General features: G+C 43.1%; 1 protein-coding gene across 3 annotated transcripts; it reads left to right on the forward strand.

Annotated features, from left to right (window-relative positions):
* Positions 1-69: 69 nt before the first annotated feature.
* LOC129825451 (synaptotagmin-14-like) lies at positions 70-27,172 on the forward strand. Of its 3 annotated transcripts, XM_055885563.1 has the most exons (11): positions 70-604; positions 4,492-4,542; positions 13,123-13,269; positions 15,470-15,622; positions 15,788-16,041; positions 16,547-16,717; positions 18,287-18,553; positions 18,856-19,033; positions 24,513-24,569; positions 24,800-24,915; positions 25,071-27,172. In XM_055885563.1, the coding sequence occupies exons 1-11, from the start codon at positions 511-513 to the stop codon at positions 25,269-25,271; spliced, it is 1,689 nt and encodes a 562-aa protein (XP_055741538.1). In that variant the 5' UTR covers positions 70-510; the 3' UTR covers positions 25,272-27,172. The 3 variants fall into 3 exon arrangements, with proteins under 3 accessions (XP_055741538.1, XP_055741536.1, XP_055741537.1); XM_055885561.1 differs by lacking the exons at positions 70-604; positions 4,492-4,542 and adding an exon at positions 13,646-14,687 and having other exon boundaries at positions 13,182-13,269; XM_055885562.1 differs by lacking the exons at positions 70-604; positions 4,492-4,542; positions 13,123-13,269; positions 24,513-24,569 and adding an exon at positions 13,279-14,687.
* Positions 27,173-27,569: the final 397 nt, after the last annotated feature.

Here is a 27,569-nt window from a genome sequence, read left to right on the forward strand (position 1 = left end):
GAAAAACACCAAAATGTACATAATAATTAGTTTTAATCACATTACCGGGCTACTCTTTGCATATCGGCCAACCCGCCATATCGTTACATGGAATTTTATCTGGGTGTTTTTACCAATAATTACACAGTAATACATAATTACACAGTAATACCAATAGGCCTGTTGATAACTACACAATTTTCATTTATTTTATGAAACTTTGAATATTACAATAGTATAACTTTACATAACTGTATGTAGCAATACATAACATAGGCTATGTGATACACAAATATAATTCATTTATGTTGCACTATCATATTTTTTATACATAATCCATCATACTTTCTAAACATGCAATTATTAAGATAAGTAGCTATTGCAAATAACCTACAATTTTTCATTGCACATGTAGGCTAAAGTCAGTCGGTGCTCATACAAATCAGCCTGATCTCGCGAGTTTACTTTCGGCTTCGCTAAACGCAACGAGAGCGCATCGGTCAGAATGGTCTTGGATCAGGCTATCAAACAATGCCCCCCTCCTTCAAACACAAGAATAACCTCTCCCCAGTTTTCACCCCCTCGCTTTGGTTCAATCTGGAACAGAACATAATGGCGGTTGATGGTAAGTAGCCTACACCGGTACAGGTGACCTGCTGTACTCATATAACTTGCATGGGACAGAGCTAGAATGCTTATTGACAGTACCATTTATTCAGCAAGATAGATGTCTAGTGATGATATACATGCACATTGCGGTGTCTCGTCAGCTTGTGCTGTAGCCTGCAGAGATGCTGAAGAGTAGCCGCAAAGATGTGGGGATGTTGTGGGATGCGCCGCGTGACACTTTACTGTACCACGCTAAGTGGTCCTGAAGTGGACAGCGATGATACAAAATAAATGTGACTCGGTCATCACGTTGTCTTGACAGAGTCTCACGCATGGACGTGTGCGAGTCCTCAAGAATGGTTCGTTAGAAACAGGATAGCATAGCCTAGTAAGTGTTCAAGTTTATTAAAGGATAATGGAATGTGAACTTTACTACTGTTGAAGCCAGATAAATGCTGTCAAAGGTAAACTCCTACACTGCCTACATTCAAGGCTGCATGGCTGCTTCCGCGCAATATTGTATCATACACATATATAGGCTACTTGGTCACGTGTTCTCGCACGTTGGTTGGTTGCTATCCGGTCTCAGCACTGGAAGTGTTGCCGTCACACCTGGCAAATGCGATGCTGCGAGAGAGAAGAGAGAAAGAGAGGAAAGAGTCACTGTCAGCTGGTGAATGTGCTGGTCTTTGGCCAATGCTCATCTATACTTTACTGGTCACCGGTGTAAAGGCAGATGTTTATCAATTACTTATAGCTTTTGTGTAGCCTATATCCATGTTTTATGGGGCAGGCTTCGGCTCACAACACAACATTTCATTGAGCGCAAATAGGAAGCATTTTCTGTAGGCTACAGCTTTAGCTTTTGCAGAGGATATAAAAGCTGCCTATTTGACGATGCTTTTTGTTTTTACCTGACTTGTTTGCTGCATGGTTGATATAAAACATAGAAGGAAAGAGATAGAAAGAGTAGACTCTACTGGTCATATACCGTCAAAGTAAAAACATCATACATGTTTAAGCAGTAGCCTGTGTTGCACTATTAGAGCAATCTCCGTTTATTTTTCCTCTGCTGAAATGTCGATGGGAAAGGAGAGCTTTAATCAAGCTGGCTAAGGCTGAGTGCATAGGTTGGTGTTTGTGAAAGGTCAGGAGACAGGTTGCTCTGACTGCTCTTGTTGCCTTATTGACCTCAGTGATGTATTTTTATTTCCTGTGTCTGTAAACTCACCCTCCATAGGGAGTATAGTACACACTCAGTAGTGTAATAGGAGGGTGAAAAGTCAAGAGCCTGAACTACAGTAATAAGGCTAAGAGCTATAGTACACTCTCTCTGTAGCCACTCAGAACATTAAGTCCTACATAGCATAGTGCCAAGTGTGTGTGTGTGTGTGTGTGTGTGTGTGTGTGTGTGTGTGTGTGTGTGTGTGTGTGTGTGTGTGTGTGTGTGTGTGTGTGTGTGTGTGTGTGCGTGCGTGCGTGCGTGCGTGCGTGCGTGCGTGCGTGCGTGCGTGCGTGCGTGCGTGCGTGCGTGCGTGCGTGCGTGCGTGTGCCTTGCATGTGTGCATCTGCCCCGTATCTGTGTGTGTGTGTGTGTGTCTGTATTCGTGCCTGTGTGTCTTTATTGTCTTATGAGTTTGAAAAGGTTTGAATACAGGGTTAAGAACACTGATCTATTTAAGCAATAGGGCACGAGAGGGTGTGGTATTTGGCCAATATACCATGGCTATGGGCTGTGGAATGCCTGGATACAGCCCTTAGCCTTGGTATATTGGCCATATACCACAAACCCTCGAGGTAACTATTTGCTATTATAAACTGGTTACCAATGTAATTAGAGCAGTACAAATAAATTATTTGTCATACACGTGGTATACCACGGCTGTCAGCCAATCAGCCAATAAGCATTCAGGGTTTAAACCAACTAGTTTATAATTATACCACAGCATGGCTGAATACTCATTTCTGATTGGCTAAAGGGCATTCTAGAATGGACATTAAAACCAGATAACTGAACAGTTGGAGAAAATATCAGGACAGTTGGAAAAGATATCAGGAGAACTTGCAGTCATGATGCAATATGCCTCTACACAAGCAGACCGTACACAAGCAGACCGTACGCAAGCAGACCGTACGCAAGCAGACCGTACGCAAGCAGACCGTACGCAAGCAGACCGTACGCAAGCAGACCGTACGCAAGCAGACCGTACGCAAGCAGACCGTACGCAAGCAGACCGTACGCAAGCAGACCGTACGCAAGCAGACCGTACGCAAGCAGACCGTACGCAAGCAGACCGTACGCAAGCAGACCGTACGCAAGCAGACCGTACGCAAGCAGACCGTACGCAAGCAGACCGTACGCAAGCAGACCGTACACAAGCAGATCGTACACAAGCAGACCGTACACAAGCAGACCGTACACAAGCAGACCGTACACAAGCAGACCGTACACAAGCAGACCGTACACAAGCAGACCGTACACAAACTGAAATTGGATATATTGTAAACGCAGGTGCGACAAGGAAAAACGTAGCTAGCTAGCTTTGATTTGTTTTTGTAGAGACTTATTTTTTTAAGCATCTGATGACCTAACATGGTGGTTGGTGAACATGAATTTCTCCTAACCCCTCCGCCGCTATAGCTGGCAAATCCTCCCACATGTTTCTAGTTTGACCAGCTGTTTATCAACAAATATTTTAGAATTTGGCTGTCATATTGGCAGGTTTGCTAGCAACAAATTATTTAGCTAGCTTCTAGCCGAGTGTTTGATATGCAATGCGATCTCCTCATAATTAAAAGTCAGTGTTGACGAGTGTCCTTACGAGAAAGCAAACTTTTCTATTTATGCCAGGCAAAATCGGGCATTATCAGCTCATTGTTATGGATGTATCCAAATGAATGTCAATAGAAAACAGCTACTTTGCTGTTATTCTGTCTGCAGAGGTTATGACTGTGTTAGCTGTAGCTAGCTTACTAGTTAGCAAGCAAGGGATAAAAGGGATAGGAACATAAATATCGAACTAATCGGACAAATGACTGGGTCGCATCCAAAAGAAGAGAAAGTATGAATTTGCTTATATAAATGGAAATATCAACAAATATTTTGTATTTCTACCTGTAAATGTATGCTTAGTAAAGTTTTATTTGGCAACTGGTATAAGCGGGATAAACAGCTTAAACAAACACAACAGAATAAACTTTGCTGTTCTGGCTGCAGAGGTCGTAACTGTATAGCTGTAGCTAGTTGGCTAGCTAGCAGCAAGCAAGGGAACATAAAGAACAAACGACTGGGTCGCGTCTGTAAATACCGAACTAATCGAACGAACGCCTCTAGCAACCTAAAGATGAAAAAGTATGAATTTGCTTATAAAAATGAAAATATCAACATTAAAAAACATTTCTTAAAGTATTTATACCGGTAAATGTGTGTTTTCATATTGTTTTCTTTGGCAACTGTGGTATAACCGGGATAAACACCTCCGTTCTGTACATTACCTTGGAAAAATGAATTCCGTCAAGGGACTCGGCTCCACCTCGTCTGCTGCTTTGTCCATTATTTCCAAGGTAATGTGCTGAACGTCTGCGTTCATCCCTTACATATACTCTGTATACTTCTGTATACTATAAATGAAACCGTTTTAAGGACAGACACAGTTGTTCCATTTTAAAACCCTATTCAGTTAGGATTCCTCACAGGAATTACATGTAATTAAACACTTGATTACTCCATGAGATTAGTTGGTTGGAGTTAATTAGTGTGTCACCTGCCTCTAATAGCCTTGGTTTAACTCTATGGGAGAGGCTGTGGAGGAGCCATCATAGGGACCGACATGTGGCACCCTTGAGACACAGAGCAATATCTTAACCCCTCACCCCTGACGCTCCTATCCCTTTAACCCTTAGGTGGTGGAGGGAGGAGCTGTGGCGTGCATGAGCTCATCTGTGCCAGACGAGGTAAGATCAGGGGGGCGTCCTGTCTGTCTGTCTACATGTCTGTCTGTCTTTCTCTCTATGCTCTGTCTGTACTCCATTGTACTCTTTGTATCTGTGTCTGTCTGCTTGACTGTACTTGTATCCCCCTTAAACATAGGAAGATGGCTCCATCAAAGCACGTAGCTATCTAACATGCTCAGTTGGATCTTTGGAGTACACATACAGTGCCTTCGGAAAGTATTCAGACCCCTTTACTTTTCCCACATTTTGTTACGTTACAACCTTATTCTAAAATTGATTACATTTGTTTTTTTCCTCCTCAATCCACACACAATACCCCATAATGTCAAACTGAAAACAGATTTTTAGAAATGTTTGCAAATGTATATATACCATATACATAAGTATTCAGACCATTTACTCAGTACTTTGTAAATAAGGTATTTTTATGTAAATAAGGTATTTCTGTTTAAAAAATGTAATACATTTGCAAAAATGTCTAAAAACCTGTTTTAGCTTTGTCATTATGGCGTACTGAGTGTAGATTGATGAGAGAAAATGAATTTAATGCATTTTAGAATAAGGATGTAACATAACAGAATGTGAAAAAGTCAAGGGAATTGAATACTTTCCGAATTCACTGCATGTATGATCTTAATTTGATCACTCTTTTGTTGCTGAGAATGTTTCTGCACTGCAGGAAATGCAAACTTGTAGTGTATTCAAGGTTAAAAAGGCTTCTAAAGTTTGTAATTTCCACTTTAAAATGTCAGCCTTTATTGTTCCTAATGAAAAATGTATCAACCCCTACAAAAAAATGTACGCTCATTTTAATCCACGTAATAATTCACATTTCTTGTTGCTACAGGATTATTTTCCTGCCGCAGCAAACTGTCTCAAATTAAGATCCTACATATATAGAGGGATACTCAATAGTTATAGTTACAAACTTCTTGAATATTCTACTGTATATCTGCTTGTGAATTATTAATGGGTGGCATATCAAGTTTTAAAGCTCTTCTCTGGAGAAAGCAGCAGTATTCATGATTTATTTACCACAGAGGTTTTGTTTTCGTATGTGGGGGTCCATGTGTAAGCAACGTTTCCACTACGCGCACTCTACATTTCCTGTAGTAACCTCAAACACACTTACAATGGCACCCTGATAGTGGGTCCTGAAAAAGGGTATCAAAACATTGTTGCCATTGCTACCATGCTCAGCTAGCCTGAATGCAAACAATGAATTATGCAAAGAGGAAATATTAGAATAAAAGCTTTTTTTCTTTCTATTCAGTCGTTTTATTGTCCGATCAAAGAATCTCAGATAATCACATGCCTTCTTGAATTAGAATTCTGTGGACAAACCTGGTACACATTTGTCAGAGTAACTCGGCTGTCAACATATATATTTCGTTAGTTGAATGTCAAATGTTCATGTTCTTTCACTTGTAATTACTGATTTTGTGAACTGCGTTTTAAAATATATTGTGGCTGTTACCTGGATACCAGATGCAGCCCTGAGGCTCTGGACTCCAGTTGACAAACTGTCCAGCAGAGGACACGTTGGTGTTTCCTTTCTCTGATTCTCGGTTCATAGACTGCCCCACGCAACCCTACACACTCACCTCCACCACCCGCTTACACACACACACACACACACACACACACACACACACACACACACACACACACACACACACACACACCACACACACACACACACACACACACACACACACACACACACACACACACACACACACACACACACACACACACACACACACACACACACAACCAATCCACTCTGCAGCTGTGGAAAGTCATCATACAAGCCCATCCCATCTGTCCTATGACTGATAAAATGAGTCAGTCGACTGTATCCATGACTTCACTCACCAGCAGCCTCCATGACCGCCAGCCTCCATGACCAGCAGCCTCCATGACTGCCAGCCTCCATGACCGCCAGCCTCCATGACCAGCAGCCTCCATGACCAGCAGCCTCCATGACCGCCAGCCTCCATGACCAGCAGCCTCCATGACCGCCAGCCTCCATGACCAGCAGCCTCCATGACCGCCAGCCTCCAGTACAAGCAGTCTCCATGACCAGCAGCCTCCATGACCAGCAGTCTCCATGACCAGCAGCCCCCATGACCGCCAGCCTCCATGACCATCGTCTCCATTGTTTTATTACAGTACTCCTTAGTGAGTGCAGAGTGGGACAACGTGGAGCTTAGGGTACATATTCAAAGGATCAGGTCCCCCCTGCCCATATAATCCCCTTCATTAAGATCTAAAAAGGCTAAATTGCTCCTCTATCAGCACTTGGACTTTGTCAACACGGGCTCAGGTCAGGTTAGCATGGGGTGGCTAACGCTCAGTTAGCATCTGTCAATGAGAGAGGCATCCTGTTACTGCAGGTGTTTGAATTATTTAGGGGCAGTTGACATGTACACAGCAGTACACCACCACACTCCGGTTAGGGACAGGGAGAGGGACATACTGTACAGTACAGTTATGCCTGGCTTTTGGACTTCAGGGACACTTTTGGACTTCAAGGACACCTAACTTGACTCAATTACCAGAATTGTCACCAGTGAGAGAGGATAGGTACTGTAACTGTGTTAGGTGTTGTTGAGAATCGAAGAATTTTTGTACCAAACTTAAAAGATCACCACATGGTTTCCAAGTGTTGTAACAGCTGTTGGTTATGTTGGACTCAATATTAGGATCATAACCAATTTTTATGTTTTTGGACTTTTTAGCATTTTCTTTGTGTAGGACTCAATAATTGTCTTGGATAACCAGATTACCACTAAGAGGAACAACACTGCTGTTTTGACAGAATGGAAAAGTTCGCTGTAGGCTAGACGGTAGGGGCTTCAGACACATCCTCAATGTAAACAAAAGAAAAGCTGCTAGAATGGAGAAGGTGAGCTGTGCCCGTGGGTTTTTGTTCTCTTCTCTTTCTCCCTCTCTTTCACTCTTTTCGCTGAGCTTTGACTATCAGTCTATTCGTTTGGGAGAGGAGGACACAGGAGAAGGCACTACTTCTTGTCAGTTGTCAGGCTTCAGTGGTGTCTGCTTGTTGCCATGGTGAGAAGAAGAGATAGTCCACGAGAAGTAGTTCCTTCTAAACTCAGTCAAATCAAATCAAAGTTTATTAGTCACATGCGCTGAATACAACAGGTGTAGACCTTACAGTGAAATGCTTACTTACAGGCTCCAATCAATAATGCAAAAAAGGTGTTCGGTGAACAATAGGTAGGTAAAGAAATAAAACAACAGTAAAAAGACAGGCTATATACAGTAGCAAGGCTATAAAAGTAGCGAGGCTATATCGCAATTGTAAATGAGAACGTGTTCTCAATTTGCCTACCTGGTTAAATAAAGGTGAAATAAAAAAATATATATATATACAGACACCGGTTAGTCAGGCTGATTGAGGTAGTATGTACATGTAGATATGGTTAAAGTGACTATGCATATATGATGAACAGAGAGTAGCAGTAGCGTAAAAGAGGGGTTGGCGGGTGGTGGGTGGGACACAATGCAGATCGCCCGGTTAGCCAATGTGCGGGAGCACTGGAGAAGAGGGCAAGAGGTTGGATGAATGGTGGGCCTTTTCTCTGGAGATGTAGTGTGAACGAGAGCTGTAATGACTTGACTCCTCAGGCAATAGAAGTTTCATATTGATGATCGTCCGCCCACAATACTCTACCAATGACCCTTCATAGTTCCTGAATTATTCTCAGTGTTCCTGAATTATTCTCAGTGTTCCTGAATTGTTCTCAGTGGCACTGCATGTGCATATCAGATCAAAATTCAGCCTCTCATGTAGACTTTTGAAGTATGTTCTGAACTTTTCTTTCCTCTGGCATCTCTGTTCTATTTTTGTAATTCAACAGCCACTCATGCACCAGTGGCTATTCAATGGCCTGTACACTGAGTGTACAAAACAAAAGGAACATTTGCACCCAGTAAATATAGTAGCTCAGCAATAACAATGGATGCTGCTTAATAACATGATTTATTGTTGGCATACATAAACGTGTCTGCTGAGCTTTGAATTAAAATATTAATCACGTATTGTACTGTAATGGTGAAGCTAACTGTACTGTACTGTTGAAGCTAACTGTACTGGTGAAGCTAACTACTGTACTGTACTGGTGAAACTAACTGTACTGTACTGGTAAAGCTAACTGTACTGTACTGGTGAAGCTAACTGTACTGTACTATACTGGTGATGCTAACAGTACTGGTGAAGATAACTGTACTGGTGAGGCTAACTGTACTGCACTGTAATGGTGAAGCTAACTGTACTGTAATGGTGAAGCTAACTGTACTGTACTGTAATGGGGAAGCTAACTGTACTGTAATGTAATGGTGAAGCTAACTGTACTGTAATGGTGAAGCTAACTGTACTGTACTGGTGAAGCTAACTGTACTGGTGAAGCTATCTGTACTGTAATGATGAAGCTAACTGTACTGTACTGTAATGGTGAAACTAACTGTACTGTACTATACTGTAATGGTGAAGCTAACTGTACTGTACTGTAATGGTGAAGCTAACTGTACTGTACTGTAATGGTGAAGCTAACTGTATTGTACTTTACTGGTGAAGCTAACTGTACTGTACTGTAATGGTGAAGCTAACTATACTGTAATGATAAAGCTAACTATACTGTACTGTAATGATGAAGCTAACTATACTGTACTGTAATGATAAAGCTAACTATACTGTACTGTAATGATGAAGCTAACTATACTGTACTGTAATGATGAAGCTAACTGTACTGTACTGTAATGATAAAATTAACTGCACTGTACTATACTGGTGAAGCTAACTGTACTGTAATGGTGAAGCTAACTGTACTGTACTGTAATGGTGAAGCTAACTGTACTGGTGAAGCTATCTGTACTGTAATGATGAAGCTAACTGTACTGTACTGTAATGGTGAAACTAACTGTACTGTACTGTAATGGTCAAGCTAACTGTACTGTACTGTAATGGTGAAGCTAACTGTATTGTACTTTACTGGTGAAGCTAACTGTACTGTACTGTAATGGTGAAGCTAACTGTACTGTACTGTAATGGTGAAACTAACTGTACTGTACTATACTGTAATGGTGAAGCTAACTGTACTGTACTGTAATGGTGAAGCTAACTGTACTGTACTGTAATGGTGAAGCTAACTGTATTGTACTTTACTGGTGAAGCTAACTGTACTGTAATGATAAAGCTAACTATACTGTACTGTAATGATAAAGCTAACTATACTGTACTGTAATGATGAAGCTAATTATACTGTACTGTAATGATAAAGCTAACTATACTGTACTGTAATGATGAAGCTAACTGTACTGTACTGTAATGATAAAGCTAACTGTACTGTAATGATGAAGCTAACTGTACTGTACTGTAATGATAAAGCTAACTGTACTGTACTGTAATGATAAAGCTAACTGTACTGTAATGGTGAAGCTAACTATACTGTACTGTAATGATGAAGCTAACTATACTGTACTGTAATGATAAAGCTAACTATACTGTACTGTAATGATAAAGCTAACTATACTGTACTGTAATGATAAAGCTAACTATACTGTACTGTAATGATAACGCTAACTATACTGTACTGTAATGATAAAGCTCACTGTACTGTACTGTAATGATGAAGCTAACTACTGTAATGATGAAGCTAACTGTACTGTACTGTAATGATAAAGCTAACTATACTGTACTGTAATGATAAAGCTAACTATACTGTACTGTAATGATGAAGCTAACTATACTGTACTGTAATGATGAAGCTAACTGTACTGTACTGTAATGATAAAGCTAACTATACTGTACTGTAATGATAAAGCTAACTATACTGTACTGTAATGATGAAGCTAACTGTACTGTACTGTAATGATAAAGCTAACTATACTGTACTGTAATGATAAAGCTAACTATACTGTACTGTAATGATGAAGCTAACTGTACTGTAATGATAAAGTTAACTGCACTGTACTATACTGGTGAAGCTAACTGTACTGTAATGGTGAAGCTAACTGCACTGTACTGTAATGATAAAGCTAACTATACTGTACTATACTGTAATGGTGAAGCTAACTGTACTATAATGGTTTACCCATGACAGCAGGGTTAACATCCCTACTCTTACGATAAGTGCCATGGGATTTTTAATGACCACAGAGAGTCAGGACACCCTTTGAACATCGCATTCTATAGACGGCACCCTATGTACTGGGCAATGTCCCCTTCATTGTCCTGGGACATTGGGATATCCTTAGACCAGAGGGAAGACTGCTCCTACTGGCCCTCCAACACCACTTCCAGCAGCGCCTGGTCTACCATCCAGGGACTGGAATGGTGAAGTTAACTGGTCTGTACTGTAATTATGAAGCTATCAGGTTTCTGCTGTACTATACTGGTGAAGCTATCAGGTTTCTGCTGTACTATACTGGTGAAGCTATCAGGTTTCTGCTGTACTATACTGGTGAAGCTATCAGGTTTCTGCTGTACTATACTGGTGAAGCTATCAGGTTTCTGCTGTACTATACCGGTGAAGCTATCAGGTTCCTTCTGTACTATACCGGTGAAGCGATCAGGTTTCTGCTGTATTATACTGGTGAAGCTATCAGGTTTCTGCTGTACTATACTGGTGAAGCTATCAGGTTTCTGCTGTACTATACTGGTGAAGCTATCATGTTTTTGCTGTACTATACTGGTGAAGCTATCAGGTTTCTGCTGTACTATACTGGTGAATCTATCAGGTTTCTGCTGTACTATACCGGTGAAGCTATCATGTTTTTGCTGTACTATACTGGTGAAGCTATCAGGTTTCTGCTGTACTATACTGGTGAAGCTATCAGGTTTCTGCTGTACTATACTGGTGAAACTATCAGGTTCCTACTGTACTATACTGGTGAAGCTATCAGGTTTCTGCTGTACTATACTGGTGAAGCTATCGGGTTTCTGCTGTACTATACTGGTGAAGCTATCAGGTTTCTGCTGTACTATACTGGTGAAGCTATCATGTTTTTGCTGTACTATACTGGTGAAGCTATCAGGTTTCTGCTGTACTATACTGGTGAAGCTATCAGGTTTCTGCTGTACTATACTGGTGAAGCTATCATGTTTTTGCTGTACTATACTGGTGAAGCTATCAGGTTCCTTCTGTACTATACTGGTGAAGCTATCAGGTTTCTGCTGTACTATACTGGTGAAGCTATCAGGTTTCTGCTGTACTATACTGGTGAATCTATCAGGTTTCTGCTGTACTATACTGGTGAATCTATCAGGTTCCTTCTGTACTATACTGGTGAAGCTATCAGGTTTCTGCTGTACTATACTGGTGAAGCTATCAGGTTCCTTCTGTACTATACTGGTGAAGCTATCAGGTTTCTGCTGTACTATACTGGTGAATCTATCAGGTTCCTTCTGTACTATACTGGTGAAGCTATCAGGTTCCTTCTGTACTATACTGGTGAAGCTATCAGGTTTCTGCTGTACTATACTGGTGAAGCTATCAGGTTCCTACTGTACTATACCGGTGAAACTATCAGGTTTCTGCTGTATTATACTGGTGAAGCTATCAGGTTTCTGCTGTATTATACTGGTGAAACTATCAGGTTTCTGCTGTATTATACCGGTGAAGCGATCAGGTTTCTGCTGTATTATACTGGTGAAGCTATCAGGTTTCTGCTGTACTATACTGGTGAAGCTATCAGGTTTCTGCTGTATTATACTGGTGAAACTATCAGGTTTCTGCTGTATTATACTGGTGAATCTATCAGGTTCCTTCTGTACTATACTGGTGAAGCTATCAGGTTCCTTCTGTACTATACTGGTGAAGCTATCAGGTTTCTGCTGTACTATACTGGTGAAGCTATCAGGTTCCTACTGTACTATACCGGTGAAACTATCAGGTTTCTGCTGTATTATACTGGTGAAGCTATCAGGTTTCTGCTGTATTATACTGGTGAAACTATCAGGTTTCTGCTGTATTATACCGGTGAAGCGATCAGGTTTCTGCTGTATTATACTGGTGAAGCTATCAGGTTTCTGCTGTATTATACTGGTGAAACTATCAGGTTTCTGCTGTATTATACTGGTGAATCTATCAGGTTCCTTCTGTACTATACTGGTGAAGCTATCAGGTTCCTTCTGTACTATACCGGTGAAGCGATCAGGTTTCTGCTGTATTATACTGGTGAACCTATCAGGTTTCTGCTGTATTATACCGGTGAAACTATCAGGTTTCTGCTGTACTATACCGGTGAAGCTATCAGGTTTCTGCTGTACTATACTGGTGAAGCTATCAGGTTTCTGCTGTATTATACTGGTGAAGCTATCAGGTTTCTCTACTCAGCCTACTCACACAGTCTCCTTGGTCTCTGTTTTTGTCTTCTTCTTTGTCTCTATATGTCTGTCTTTTATTCTCCTCTCCTCTCCTCTCCTCTCCCCTCCCCTCCCCTCCCCTCCCCTCCCCTCCCCTCGCCTCGCCTCGCCTCGCCTCGCCTCGCCTCCCCTCCCCGCCCCGCCTCGCCTCGCCTCGCCTCGCCTCTCCTCTCCTCTCCTCCCCTCAGTGTCTCCAGAGCTGCTAGGAGTCCTATCCTCCATTGCGGCCTTCGTGGCCGTGATGGCTCTCTTTTTTCTTTACGTCAGCAACAAGCTGTCAGTGGAGAGCACCAGCGAGCTGCCACGCCTCGACGACTATAGGCCCAACCAGCAAGGTAAACACATCAAGTGGTACAACACTCAAAGTCTGTAAGCAGTTTGTTTATTGTTCTATGGTCCTAGGCTAGTTTCCTGGACACAGATAAAGCCTAGTTCTGGAATGAAAAGCAAATGTATTGATTCAGGTTTAGGCTTAATGTAGGTTCTGGGGATTGTCCCAAAATGATACCAATAAATCCATATCTGATTGTCTGACAAACAATCACTGTTACGATACATGCTTGTGGATGAGAAGGTCATGCATAGACATTATCCACAAATTGTCCTCCTCATACATGTATAAAGTGTAAGTCATGGATTTCAGACAGTAATACCTGACAGTAATACCTGGCAGTAATACCTACCTACACTCTAATGAACCAAATGTCCCAGCCAGAGCCTGTGATGAGGTGATAAGATAATCTAGAACCAACCAGACAGTGTGGAGAAGGACAGCCACCACAGCCGTCAGCAAGTCCACCCAACATGGCGTTCTTCAAGAGCTTTGGGCAGAACCTACCATCTGTAAACATCTCCTCCATCTTGGATTCAGTCAGCAGCAGAGTGGACGACCTAGCCAGCGCCGTCAGTGATGCCACCTACAGCGTCAGTGACCAGCTGACTGAGCTCAGCGACCAGGTCATCAAGAAGGTGCAGACGGAGGAGGAGGAGGCTGCAGAAGCGGCAGAGGGGGGCCAGGACAGCAAGGAAGGAAAGGCCCAGGAAGGGATAGCAGACTCATTCAGGAGCAAAATCAAGAGGCAGGCTTCTGAGGCCTGCTCAAGCTTGGCAGACTATAGCTCCAACCTCAGCCAATCCAATGACTCGAAGAATAACCAATCGAGTGACGTGACAGCAGAGGACTATGTTCCAGCCCAATTGGAATGGGTGTGGAAAGATGGAGGCTGGCGAGTGGTAAAACCAGGGGAGAGTTCTGCAGAGGACAAGGAAAAGGAGGAGAAAAGGAAGGAGGAGGAGAAGACGAAGAAAGAGGAGAAGGAGAAAAGAAAGGCAGAGAAAGACAAGAAGAAGGAGGAGAGGCTGAAACTGGAGGAAGAGAAGAAAAATAGCCATCAAGAGACCATTGAGGAAGAGCCTGAAGATAAAGAAACCAGCTCATTGCCGAAAGAGAACCACACTGCTAGTCAGAACAAAGAGGGCCAGAAAGAGGACAAATCCAATGGGGTCCACCAGAGTGACGACCATAGTGATCCACCACAATCTCTTTGCCCTGAGGAAGAGTCGAGAGCATCCCAAAAGAAAAACAAGGGGAAAGCTGAGGAGGAGGAAGAGAATGAGATGAGTCCCGAGGGAGATGGAGAGACTGAACCTGCAATGTCTCCCACTTCTGAGAAAAATAAGAAGAAGAGTGACAAGAAGAAAGAGAAAGGGAAAGGGAAGAGAGAGAGCAAGAAGACGAATAAAGAGGATAAAGGTGAGAGGGTGTGCTGCTTCCTACCTGCTCTCTTCTACCACATTCCCCCTCTTCTTCACCTCTACTCTTCATGGCTGTGGCCTGTGACCTAACTGAAATCTAACTGTTACTCAGTGTTTAGGGTTCTAAACAAATTCAGTTTTTAACAGTCATGGATGGATCAAAATACATCTGTCGCTGTCATGTTCACTTGTTTTAGTTCTCACGGGTTTCCCTATTTCTCTCAATGATTGTTGTAGATGTGACATCATGGATACAGGGAGAGAGTTTACCAGTTAGAAATATGATAATTCTCCTCTATGATGTTCGGCTAAGATCAACTGTAGTGTACGATTTGATCAGTTTGGTATCTAATATGTCCTCTATCTGGAGACCATTAAATAGATAGAACAGGGAGATGGAATAGGGGTTTGAAAAGTTAAAACACATCCTCTATGATCAGGGCCCATATCCACATAGCGTCTCAGAATAGCAGTGCTTGTCTATGATCCCCACCGTGTCCATATAATCTGATTCATTATGATATCAAAGGCCAAACTGATCCTAGATCAGCACTCCTACTCTTGTGAATACAGGCTCTGAGGGTGGAGTTGTGTCTTATGTTGGGCTGATGGTGATGAGGTACTATGATCTTGTGTGTGTGTGGTGTGTGTGGTGTGTGTGTGTGTGTGTGTGTGTGTGTGTGTGTGTGTGTGTGTGTGTGTGTGTGTGTGTGTGTGTGTGTGTGTGTGTGTGTGTGTGTGTGTGTGTGTGTGTGTGTGTATCGGTGTGCACCTATCCAGAGCAGAGCTGCCCAGAGCTTGGCTCTGAGGAGGACAGTGAAGAGGACAGACCAGGGGGACACTCTGAACCTTCAGCCCAGCACAGAGCCTCAGTCTGGGACAACCGACACAAACACACCAGCGACCAGAGCAGTGAGGCCTCCGCCGGACAAGGTGAGAAACTCACAGATGTGACAACATACATAGAAAGACACACACACACACTCACACACACACGCAGGCAGACAGGCATGCTATGTCTGATTGGCGGAACACGCATAAATCTTTGAAACATTTCCCAAGAGACCTATCAAACATATCCATAACTGTCTTACACAGCCAACAGCATCCAGCGGATGAGACGAGGCTCTCCTCTCAATGAGCTCCAGCCACCCCCGTATCAGGACGAGAATAGTCCGGTCCGGGTGTCTCGCTCGCGTTCTGGGGCGGGGGGCCTGGGGGAGTCGTCCCCAGACGGTAATGGTACACAGCGCTCCAGTGAGGCCAGCGTTGACCCGGACACTGAGAGTTACCTCAACAAGGGCTACGATGAGGATGTACCAAGTGACAGCACTGCCGTCCTGGGACCAGAGGTGAGCTAGGACATAGACGCTCGTATGCCAGATGGGGAACTGTTAGCATGTCCCATAGGGAAATGTGTCACGCTAGCCGGACACGCTCAGTTGCATACCGGATATCTAGCAAATGCAAACAACATAAGCCTATTGGCTAGTACTCTGTTTGGCTATGATAGACCTACCATCAGTCTCTTACCCCTCACTCACCCAGTGCCATGTCCTGCTTTATGATCCCCCCCTCACTGTGTGATGTCACAGATGAAGACTGACTCTGACAGATTCATTCAAATCCATCTTACCATCCTCTCTCTCTCTCTTTTACCCCCTTTCCCCCACAGGATGGTTCACCCTCCCGTCTCCCCTTCACCCAGTGTTGTGTCCTGCTCTAAGGGCCTATATCTAACCTCACTCTGTGATGTCACAGATGAGGACTGAATCCAACAGATTCATGAATTTCAATGCATCTTTTCCTCCCCTCTATCGTCTTCCTCTCTTTCTCTTTATTTCACCCCCCCCCAAGGATGGTTCAACCTCCCATCTTCACGTGGGCTATGAGCCCGAGCCGCTGGCCAAGTATGGCACGCTGGACGTGGCCTTCGAGTATGACTCGGGCGAGCAACGCCTTGCCGTCACTGTCACCGCAGCAACCGACATCCCCGCACTCAAACAGACAGGGAACATTGCGTGGCAGGTGGGGGATAAACAAACTAACACTTTACTATTGTACTTGTCTGTCTTGCACTCACCCTTAAATGTATTTCCTTACTAGCACTGATTTTGTGCAGATGGTGGTTATTTTGAAGAACGTTTGACTTGCAGTGATTGTTTTATGTGGTACCTACCTTAGTACCTACCTTAGTAACTACCTTAGTACCTACCTTTGTACCTACCTTTGTACCTACCTTAGTACCTACCTTAGTAACTACCTTACTAACTACCTTAGTAACTACCTTAGTAACTACCTTAGTACCTACCTTAGTAACTACCTTAGTACCTACCTTAGTAACTACCTTAGTACCTACCTTAGTAACTACCTTAGTACCTACCTTAGTACCTACCTTAGTAACTACCTTAGTACCTACCTTTGTACCTACCTTTGTACCTACCTTAGTACCTACCTTAGTAACTACCTTAGTACCTACCTTAGTAACTACCTTAGTACTTACCTTAGTACCTACCTCAGTACCTACCTTAGTAACTACCTTAGTACCTACCTTAGTACCTACCTTAGTACCTACCTTAGTAACTACCTTAGTAACTACCTTCGTACCTACCTTAGTACCTACCTTAGTAACTACCTTAGTACCTACCTTCGTACCTACCTTCGTACCTACCTTCGTACCTACCTTAGTACCTACCTTAGTAACTACCTTAGTACCTACCTTAGTACCTACCTTAGTACCTACCTTAGTAACTACCTTAGTAACTACCTTAGTACCTACCTTCGTACCTACCTTCGTACCTACCTTCGTACCTACCTTCGTACCTACCTTAGTAACTACCTTAGTACCTACCTTAGTACCTACCTTAGTACCTACCTTAGTACCTACCTTAGTACCTACCTTCGTACCTACCTTAGTAACTACCTTAGTAACTACCTTAGTAACTACCTTAGTACCTACCTTAGTACCTACCTTCGTACCTACTTTAGTAACTACCTTAGTAACTACCTTAGTACCTACCTTAGTACCTACCTTAGTACCTACCTTCGTACCTACCTTAGTACCTACCTTAGTAACTACCTTAGTACCTACCATAGTTGAATGTACTGAGTCACCCTGGATAAGAGCTTCAGCTTCAGTTAAAATGATTTTGAAATTATACAGAAAAGAGGCATAATATATTATAACCCATTCATGCATATAGCAAGTTATAAAGCATTATAACTATAATAAAAAATACTACATGCCATTTAGCAGACTCTCTTATCCATATCGACTTAAACTCATGCGTGCATTTCATATGGGTGGCCCCAGCGGGAATCAAACCAACGATCCTGAAGTTGCCAGGGCTATGATCTACTGACTGAGCCACAGGATTAGGGTCGCAAAAGTACGGGAACTTTCAATAAATTCCCTGGTTTCCCGAAATCCCAGTTGGAGGATTCCTGGAATCAGCAGGGAATAAGCAGGAAATACGGAATCCTCCAACCATGATTCTGGAAAACCAGGGAGTTTATTGAACGTTCCTGGAATTTTTCAACCCCACACAGGATACATGTATGTTTTAAGTCAAATGTTATCTGTAAATCAAAATGTAGGTGCACCTGGTGCTGCTGCCCACTAAGAAGCAACGTGCCAAGACGGGGGTGCAGAGGGGGCCGTGCCCCATGTTCACAGAGACCTTCGGCTTCACCCGGGTGGAACAGGGGGCGCTGGCGGACCACGCCGTCAGGTTCCGTCTCTACAGCATTAGGAGGATGAAGAAGGAGAAGGTGCTGGGAGAGAAGGTGTTCTACTTGACCAAACTCAACCTGCAGGGCAAGATGGCTCTGCCCGTTACACTGGAGCCTGGCACAGCACTAACGGTAAGTTGCTGGGGAGATAGGGATGGGGGGTGGAGAGGGGCGTGTGTGTGTGGGAGGAGTCTGTTTGTGCAATTTCTCACCATAGAAGTCTGATTTGTATGATATGAACGAAGATAAATGACCAGTAGAAGCTATCGTTTAAAATGCATGCACTATAATGGTACAGTATCTCGTAGACTGACCCTTAGACAAAGCATAGTCTCACAATCCAAGCCATCCAGTTGCATTGTACTGATTCCCACCAAGGCCACTCTGTAACTCTGTATGTGGTGTTAGCTGTCCTCTCCTGTCTCCCTATACAGGGCTGTGGGTCGTTGGTGAGTGTGTCTCGCAGCGTGGCAGCTTTGTCCTACCGCTCTACATGGGACTCCACACCAGAGATCCTGCTGGGCCTCATCTATAACTCCACCACTGGCAGGCTCTCTGCAGAGGTCATCCAGGGCAGACAGTTCAACAACACAGCCTCAGACAAACCTCCTAGTGAGTGGACATCACATATGGATGACATCACTTATTGATGACATCACATATGGATGACATCACATATGGATGGGCTCTCTTCTGTTGTATCTTTAATAATGGTATGTAGAAGTAGTAGGGTAGCTATAGTAGTAGGGTAGCTATAGCAGCAGGGTAGCTATAGTATCAGGGTAGCTATAGTAGTAGGGTAGCTATAGTAGTAGGGTAGCTATAGCAGCAGGGTAGCTATAGTATCAGGGTAGCTATAGCAGCAGGGTAGCTATAGTATCAGGGTAGCTATAGTAGTAGGGTAGCTATAGTATCAGGGTAGCTATAGTATCAGGGTAGCTATAGTATCAGGGTAGCTATAGTAGTAGGGTAGCTATAGTATCAGGGTAGCTATAGTAGTAGGGTAGCTATAGTAGTAGGGTAGCTATTGTAGTAGGGTAGCTATAGTAGCAGGGTAGATATAGTAGTAGGGTAGCTATAGTAGTAGGGTAGCTATAGTAGTAGGGTAGCTATAGTATCAGGGTAGATATAGTAGCAGGGTAGCTATAGTAGTAGGGTAGCTATAGTAGCAGGGTAGATATAGTAGCAGGGTAGCTATAGTAGTAGGGTAGCTATAGTAGCAGGGTAGATATAGTAGTAGGGTAGCTATAGAATCAGGGTAGATATAGTAGTAGGGTAGCTATAGTAGTAGGGTAGCTATAGAATCAGGGTAGATATAGTATCAGGGTAGCTATAGTAGTAGGGTAACTATAGAAGCAGGGTAGCTATAGTATCAGGGTAGCTATAGAAGCAGGGTAGCTATAGTAGTAGGGTAACTATAGAAACAGGGTAGCTATAGTATCAGGGTAACTATAGAAGCAGGGTAGCTATAGTATCAGGGTAGCTATAGAAGCAGGGTAGCTATAGCAGCAGGGTAGATATAGTATCAGGGTAGCTATAGTAGTAGGGTAACTATAGAAGCAGGGTAGCTATAGCAGCAGGGTAGCTATAGTATCAGGGTAGCTATAGTAGTAGGGTAGCTATAGTAGCAGGGTAGATATAGTAGTAGGGTAGCTATAGTAGTAGGGTAGCTATAGTAGCAGGGTAGATATAGTATCAGGGTAGCTATAGTAGTAGGGTAGCTATAGTATCAGGGTAGCTATAGCAGCAGGGTAGCTATAGTATCAGGGTAGCTATAGCAGCAGGGTAGCTATAGAATCAGGGTAGCTATAGCAGCAGGGTAGCTATAGTATCAGAGTAGCTATAGCAGCAGGGTAGATATAGTATCAGGGTAGCTATAGTAGTAGGGTAACTATAGTATCAGGGTAGCTATAGTAGTAGGGTAACTATAGTGTCAGGGTAGCTATAGTAGTAGGGTAGCTATAGCAGCAGGGTAGCTATAGTATTAGGGTAGCTATAGCAGCAGGGTAGCTATAGTATCAGGGTAGCTATAGCAGCAGGGTAGCTATAGATCAGGGTAGCTATAGTAGTAGGGTAGCTATAGTATCAGGGTAGATATAGTAGTAGGGTAGCTATAGTAGCAGGGTAGATATAGTATCAGGGTAGCTATAGTAGTAGGGTAGCTATAGTATCAGGGTAGCTATAGCAGCAGGGTAGCTATAGTATCAGGGTAGCTATAGCAGCAGGGTAGCTATAGAATCAGGGTAGCTATAGCAGCAGGGTAGCTATAGTATCAGAGTAGCTATAGCAGCAGGGTAGATATAGTATCAGGGTAGCTATAGTAGTAGGGTAACTATAGTATCAGGGTAGCTATAGTAGTAGGGTAACTATAGTGTCAGGGTAGCTATAGTAGTAGGGTAGCTATAGCAGCAGGGTAGCTATAGTATTAGGGTAGCTATAGCAGCAGGGTAGCTATAGTATCAGGGTAGCTATAGCAGCAGGGTAGCTATAGATCAGGGTAGCTATAGTAGTAGGGTAGCTATAGTATCAGGGTAGATATAGTAGTAGGGTAGCTATAGTAGTAGGGTAGCTATAGTAGTAGGGTAGCTATAGTAGCAGGGTAGATATAGTAGCAGGGTAGCTATAGTAGTAGGGTAGCTATAGTATCAGGGTAGCTATAGCAGCAGGGTAGCTATAGTATCAGGCTAGCTATAGTAGTAGGGTAGCTATAGTATCAGGGTAGCTATAGTATCAGGGTAGCTATAGTATCAGGGTAGATATAGTATCAGGGTAGCTATAGCAGCAGGGTAGCTATAGTAGCAGGGTAGCTATAGTAGCAGGGTAGCTATAGCAGCAGGGTAGCTATAGTATCAGGGTAGCTATAGCAGCAGGGTAGCTATAGTATCAGGGTAGCTATAGCAGCGGGGTAGCTATAGTATCAGGGTAGCTATAGCAGCAGGGTAGCTATAGTATCAGGGTAGCTATAGAAGCAGTGTAGCTATAGCAGCAGGGTAGCTATAGTATCAGGGTAGCTATAGTAGTAGGGTAACTATAGAAGCAGGGTAGCTATAGCAGCAGGGTAGCTATAGTATCAGGGTAGCTATAGTAGTAGGGTAGCTATAGTAGCAGGGTAGATATAGTAGCAGGGTAGATATAGTAGTAGGGTAGCTATAGTAGTAGGGTAGCTATAGTAGCAGGGTAGATATAGTATCAGGGTAGCTATAGTAGTAGGGTAGCTATAGTATCAGGGTAGCTATAGTAGCAGGGTAGATATAGTATCAGGGTAGCTATAGCAGCAGGGTAGCTATAGTATCAGGGTAGCTATAGAAGCAGGGTAGCTATAGAAGCAGGGTAGCTATAGTATCAGGGTAGCTATAGCAGCAGGGTAGCTATAGTATCAGGGTAGCTATAGCAGCAGGGTAGCTATAGAATCAGGGTAGCTATAGCAGCAGGGTAGCTATAGTATCAGAGTAGCTATAGCAGCAGGGTAGCTATAGTATCAGGGTAGCTATAGTAGTAGGGTAACTATAGTATCAGGGTAGCTATAGTAGTAGGGTAGCTATAGCAGCAGGGTAGCTATAGTATCAGGGTAGCTATAGCAGCAGGGTAGCTATAGTATCAGGGTAGCTATAGCAGCAGGGTAGCTATAGATCAGGGTAGCTATAGTAGTAGGGTAGCTATAGTATCAGGGTAGATATAGTAGTAGGGTAGCTATAGTAGTAGGGTAGCTATAGTAGTAGGGTAGCTATAGTAGCAGGGTAGATATAGTAGTAGGGTAGCTATAGTAGTAGGGTAGCTATAGTATCAGGGTAGCTATAGCAGCAGGGTAGCTATAGTATCAGGCTAGCTATAGTAGTAGCGTAGCTATAGTATCAGGGTAGCTATAGTATCAGGGTAGCTATAGTAGTAGGGTAGCTATAGTATCAGGGTAGATATAGTATCAGGGTAGCTATAGCAGCAGGGTAGCTATATTGTATCAGGGTAGCTATAGTAGCAGGGTAGTTATAGTATCAGGGTAGCTATAGCAGCAGGGTAGCTATAGTATCAGGGTAGCTATAGCAGCAGGGTAGCTATAGTATCAGGGTAGCTATAGCAGCAGGGTAGCTATAGTATCAGGGTAGCTATAGCAGCAGGGTAGCTATAGTATCAGGGTAGCTATAGTAGTAGGGTAACTATAGTATCAGGGTAGCTATAGTAGTAGGGTAGCTATAGCAGCAGGGTAGCTATAGTATCAGGGTAGCTATAGCAGCAGGGTAGATATAGTATCAGGGTAGCTATAGCAGCAGGGTAGCTATAGTATCAGGGTAGCTATAGAAGCAGGGTAGCTATAGTATCAGGGTAGCTATAGCAGCAGGGTAGCTATAGTATCAGGGTAGCTATAGCAGCAGGGTAGCTATAGCATCAGGGTAGCTATAGCAGCAGGGTAGCTATAGTATCAGGGTAGCTATAGCAGCAGGGTAGCTATAGTATCAGGGTAGCTATAGTAGTAGGGTAGCTATAGTATCAGGGTAGATATAGTAGTAGGGTAGCTATAGTAGTAGGGTAGCTATAGTAGTAGGGTAGCTATAGTAGCAGGTTAGATATAGTAGCAGGGTAGCTATAGTAGTAGGGTAGCTATAGTATCTTGGTAGCTATAGCAGCAGGGTAGCTATAGTATCAGGGTAGCTATAGTAGTAGGGTAGCTATAGTATCAGGGTAGCTATAGTAGTAGGGTAGCTATAGTATCAGGGTAGATATAGTATCAGGGTAGCTATAGCAGCAGGGTAGCTATAGTATCAGGGTAGCTATAGTAGTAGGGTAGCTATAGCAGCAGGGTAGCTATAGTATCAGGGTAGCTATAGTATCAGGGTAGCTATAGTAGTAGGGTAGCTATAGTATCATTGTAGATATAGTATCAGGGTAACTATAGCAGCAGGCTAGCTATAGTAGTAGGGTAGATATAGCAGCAGGCTAGCTATAGTAGTAGGGTAGATATAGCAGCAGGGTAGCTATAGTATCAGGGTAGCTATAGCAGCAGGGTAGCTATAGTATCAGGGTAGCTATAGTAGTAGGGTAACTATAGTATCAGGGTAGCTATAGTAGTAGGGTAGCTATAGCAGCAGGGTAGCTATAGTATCATGGTAGCTATAGCAGCAGGGTAGCTATAGTATCAGGGTAGCTATAGCAGCAGGGTAGCTATAGTATCAGGGTAGCTATAGCAGCAGGGTAGCTATAGTATCAGGGTAGCTATAGTAGTAGGGTAGCTATAGTATCAGGGTAGATATAGTAGTAGGGTAGCTATAGTAGTAGGGTAGCTATAGTATCAGGGTAGCTATAGCAGCAGGGTAGCTATAGTATCAGGGTAGCTATAGTAGTAGGGTAGCTATAGTATCAGGGTAGCTATAGTATCAGGGTAGCTATAGTAGTAGGGTAGCTATAGTATCAGGGTAGATATAGTATCAGGGTAGCTATAGCAGCAGGGTAGCTATAGTTTCAGGGTAGCTATAGTAGTAGGGTAGCTATAGCAGCAGGGTAGCTATAGTATCAGGGTAGCTATAGTATCAGGGTAGCTATCGTAGTAGGGTAGCTATAGTATCAGTGTAGATATAGTATCAGGGTAACTATAGCAGCAGGCTAGCTATAGTAGTAGGGTAGATATAGCAGCAGGCTAGCTATAGTAGTAGGGTAGATATAGCAGCAGGGTAGCTATAGCATTCCCGGGTTGAAATAGTAGTGCATTGGTTCCATTGTGCCAGGCAAGCTCAATCAAGCGCAGCTTAAGTATTCGAAAGAAACAAATGCTATTTGAACCCAGGTCTGTACATGACACAGGGATGGAAGGCATTGCTCTCTTCTACTATAAGACATAGTTGATCATGTTATTGAGTAGGGTAGCTATAGCATTAAAATCCATAGATTTGAATAACATGTTTTATTATTGATGGTGGAATAACCTCTATATTCTTGCCTCTTATTTACTTACTTTCACAGTGTTTTATCCTCTCTCTAAACTGTCTTTCCTTTTATCCTCTCTCTAAACTGTCTTTCCTTTTATCCTCTCTAAACTGTCTTTCCCTCCTGTTTTCCTCTTCTCTCCTCGTTCCTTCCTGGCCCTCTGTGTGTTGTGTCCCAGACGGTCTGTTTTGTTGTATAAAACAGCTCATAGGGGGACAACTTTATATCATGAGAGGTGAGTCCTCTGCTATCAATCCATACACCTGTTCTATCTATACCAGAGACTCTGTGTCTGCTCCTCTCCGATAATGTTGGCATATCGTGAAAGAGAACCGAAACATTTCTGGGATGGAAAATGACACTCTATCCACAGGCCGTTCTTCACTGTTATGTTCATTAATCTTCACTAGATGGCAGCCTCTCACCATGCTCTCCCCTTCTCTCACTCCCTCCCTACATCCTCAGACACCTATGTGAAGCTGACCATGCTGGACTCCAAGGGCAAGGAGATGTCCAAGTGCAAGACGTCGGTGTGCCGCGGTCAGCCCAACCCCACTTACAAGGAGACCTTTGTCTTTCAGGTGAGAGAGAGAGACAGAGAGCAAGAGACAGAGAGAGACAAAGACAAAGAGAGAGACAGAGAGACAGTGAGAGAGACAGAAAGAAAGAGACAGAGAGAGAGAGAGAGAGAGACAGACAGAAAGAAACAACCCACCCCATCTCTGTTGTCTTCCAGGTGGCCCTCTTTCAGCTGTCCGAGGTCTCCCTGGTGGTGTCGGTGTACAGCCGAAGGAGCAGCATGAAGGCCAGGGAGAAGGTGGGCTGGCTGTCCCTGGGGCTCAACAGCACTGGAGAGGAGCAGCAGGCACATTGGAGCCAGATGAAGGAGGCCAAGGGACAGCAGGTGTGCCATTGGCACACGCTCTTGGAATCTTGAACAGGTCTTGATGAGAATCACCAGATTTGATCTTGTTGACAAAGAATAAGCTGTATAAATATATGTGAAATTAAATGGTTAAATAGGAGGAGGAATACGTTGGAGGAAGAGGAAGATTGCGGGGTATGTTGACCTCAGTGTCGAGAGAGAGAATGGGTTCCATGACCTTCATTCAGAGAAGCAGACGAGGAGCTGTGAGGAACCATCCACCTATACTATGCACCTGGTGTGGGATGTGTGTGAGGGTGCCCTGGTGTGGGATGTGTGTGAGGGTGCCCTGGTGTGGGATGTGTGTGAGGGTGCCCTGGTGTGGGATGTGTGTGAGGGTGCCCTGGTGTGGGATGTGTGTGAGGGTGCCCTGGTGTGGGATGTGTGTGAGGGTGCCCTGGTGTGGGATGTGTGTGAGGGTGCCCTGGTGTGGGATGTGTGTGCGGGTGCAGCGCTTTGAGAAGCACGTGGATTCCACTTGGAGTCTCCCGTTCACTGACAGCTGCTTTACTACTCTTTAATCGGTAAACCAGCCACTTAATCTGAGACAGACTGGTCTGGTTGACAGACTGACTGGTGCAAAACTCCAAGCTCCAGTCATTGTCGATGGGGTCATCAACGTCAGACTCATCTTTGTAATAACAGCTGATAGACCTCAATGGTGAAATGGACACCTCTGGCCATGAAATGGACCATTCAGTCTCAGATTGAGAACAATTTTGTGTCATTCATTTCCCATATTCTGGTCCACAATAGTATATCTTCATGTAATTGTTTACAGAAGATGATCACAATACGACCATACATATCTCCTACAATGGACCATTTTCATCCTGAATCGAGGACCGAAGAGTGTGGAGAAGAACAACGACTACAACAAACCGTTCTTCCGGGGTTGTACTGACTATATAAATAGAATGACTAGAAGGGACTAAGCCCCTGAGACCATGGCAATTTGACTGGAACACTCACGGGTTCACTCAATATGCCTGACATTTCTATGGTACTGTCCTCAAATGACACCAGCATATCAGACATTTCTCATCTGAAGCTCACAGCCATCGACAACGAGGATGATGAAATGGAATACTGTTACCGTGACTGTTAGAGCCAGCTGGGCCTGTAACAGTCTGCAACAACTACCGTGCCTAGAAAAAGTCTACAACCCCTTTGGATTTCTTAAAATGTAATAAACCACAAAGTGGTATTAAAATGGATTTTATTCAAATGTTTTGGTCAACGATCTACACAAAATACGATGAAAATGTCAAAATGTATTATTTAATTTTTTTCTCCGATTAATGAAGAAAAAAAATGCGATACTTGACTAAGGAACCTTCTATATATTGTACTGTATGTATGGGGGACAGAGGAAGGGGTAGTCATTCAAAAAATCCTGTCAACCACTATTATTTCACACAGAGTGAGTCCACATAACTTATGTGATTTGTTAAGCCACAGTTTACTTCTGAACTAATTTAAGTTTTCTTAAACAAAGGGGGTGAATACCTATGCAACAACTATATTTTTGTTATTTAATTTGTATTAATTTGTAAAAATGTGTAGAATCTTCTTTTCACTTTGACATTATGGAGTATTTTGTGTAGATCAATGACAAAAAAACTGCAATTAAATATTTTTCAATCCCACTTTGTAATGCAACAAAATGTGGAAAAAAGTTCAAGGGGGTTTAGACTTTCTATAGGCACTGTATGCTAATGAGCAATGCTTATTTATTCACTGTTTACATTCTCGTTACATTATGCAATATCCATTTGACAGATTCATTTTTCGTCTTATTTTAGGGGTTTCTTTTTACGGCTGTTTCATCTCCCGATGCATTGTTTGTTACACGTCTTTTTGTTGTGGTCATCTGAATCATCATTTGAGAATAGAAAAACAATATGAGTTTTGTTGTGGCTCACTGGGTTGTCTTTTAAACTTTGTTACAGAATCAAACACAGCACTGAACCTAAATAGTCAACAACCTTTTCTGAGCCAAGATCACTTTCTGAGTCAAAATGCAAGCTGAGATCTACCGCTCAGATTTTTTGTAAACATGACTGAAAAATCTTAAGCCTATGCAACATTAACCAATTAAAAACAGTTCTGTAGCAATGAGGCCCAATACATTATCACTGCATTGGCTATGCTTGAATTGCCCTGCCAATGTTGTTCTTCTCAGGTCATTTTGAAGTTAAATTGAAAACATTTAGGTATATGATCACACTGGTAATAGATCATTTGTTGTAGTACTTGTGAGGCACAAATTAGTGAGCAGAATAATTAGCTCCTTTTTTTGTACTGGAT

This window comes from Salvelinus fontinalis, chromosome 27 (assembly GCF_029448725.1).
Source record: "Salvelinus fontinalis isolate EN_2023a chromosome 27, ASM2944872v1, whole genome shotgun sequence".
In the NCBI taxonomy this organism is placed as follows: Eukaryota; Metazoa; Chordata; class Actinopteri; order Salmoniformes; family Salmonidae; genus Salvelinus; species Salvelinus fontinalis.

Coding starts and splice junctions, on each gene's coding strand:
- LOC129825451 (XM_055885561.1), top strand. CDS start 13,739: ATGGCGTTCTTCAAGAGCTTTGGGCAGAACCTACCATCTGTAAACATC. Junction 15,623..15,787: donor TGAGGCCTCCGCCGGACAAG/GTGAGAAACTCA, acceptor TGTCTTACACAG/CCAACAGCATCCAGCGGATG. Junction 24,570..24,799: donor ACAACTTTATATCATGAGAG/GTGAGTCCTCTG, acceptor CTACATCCTCAG/ACACCTATGTGAAGCTGACC.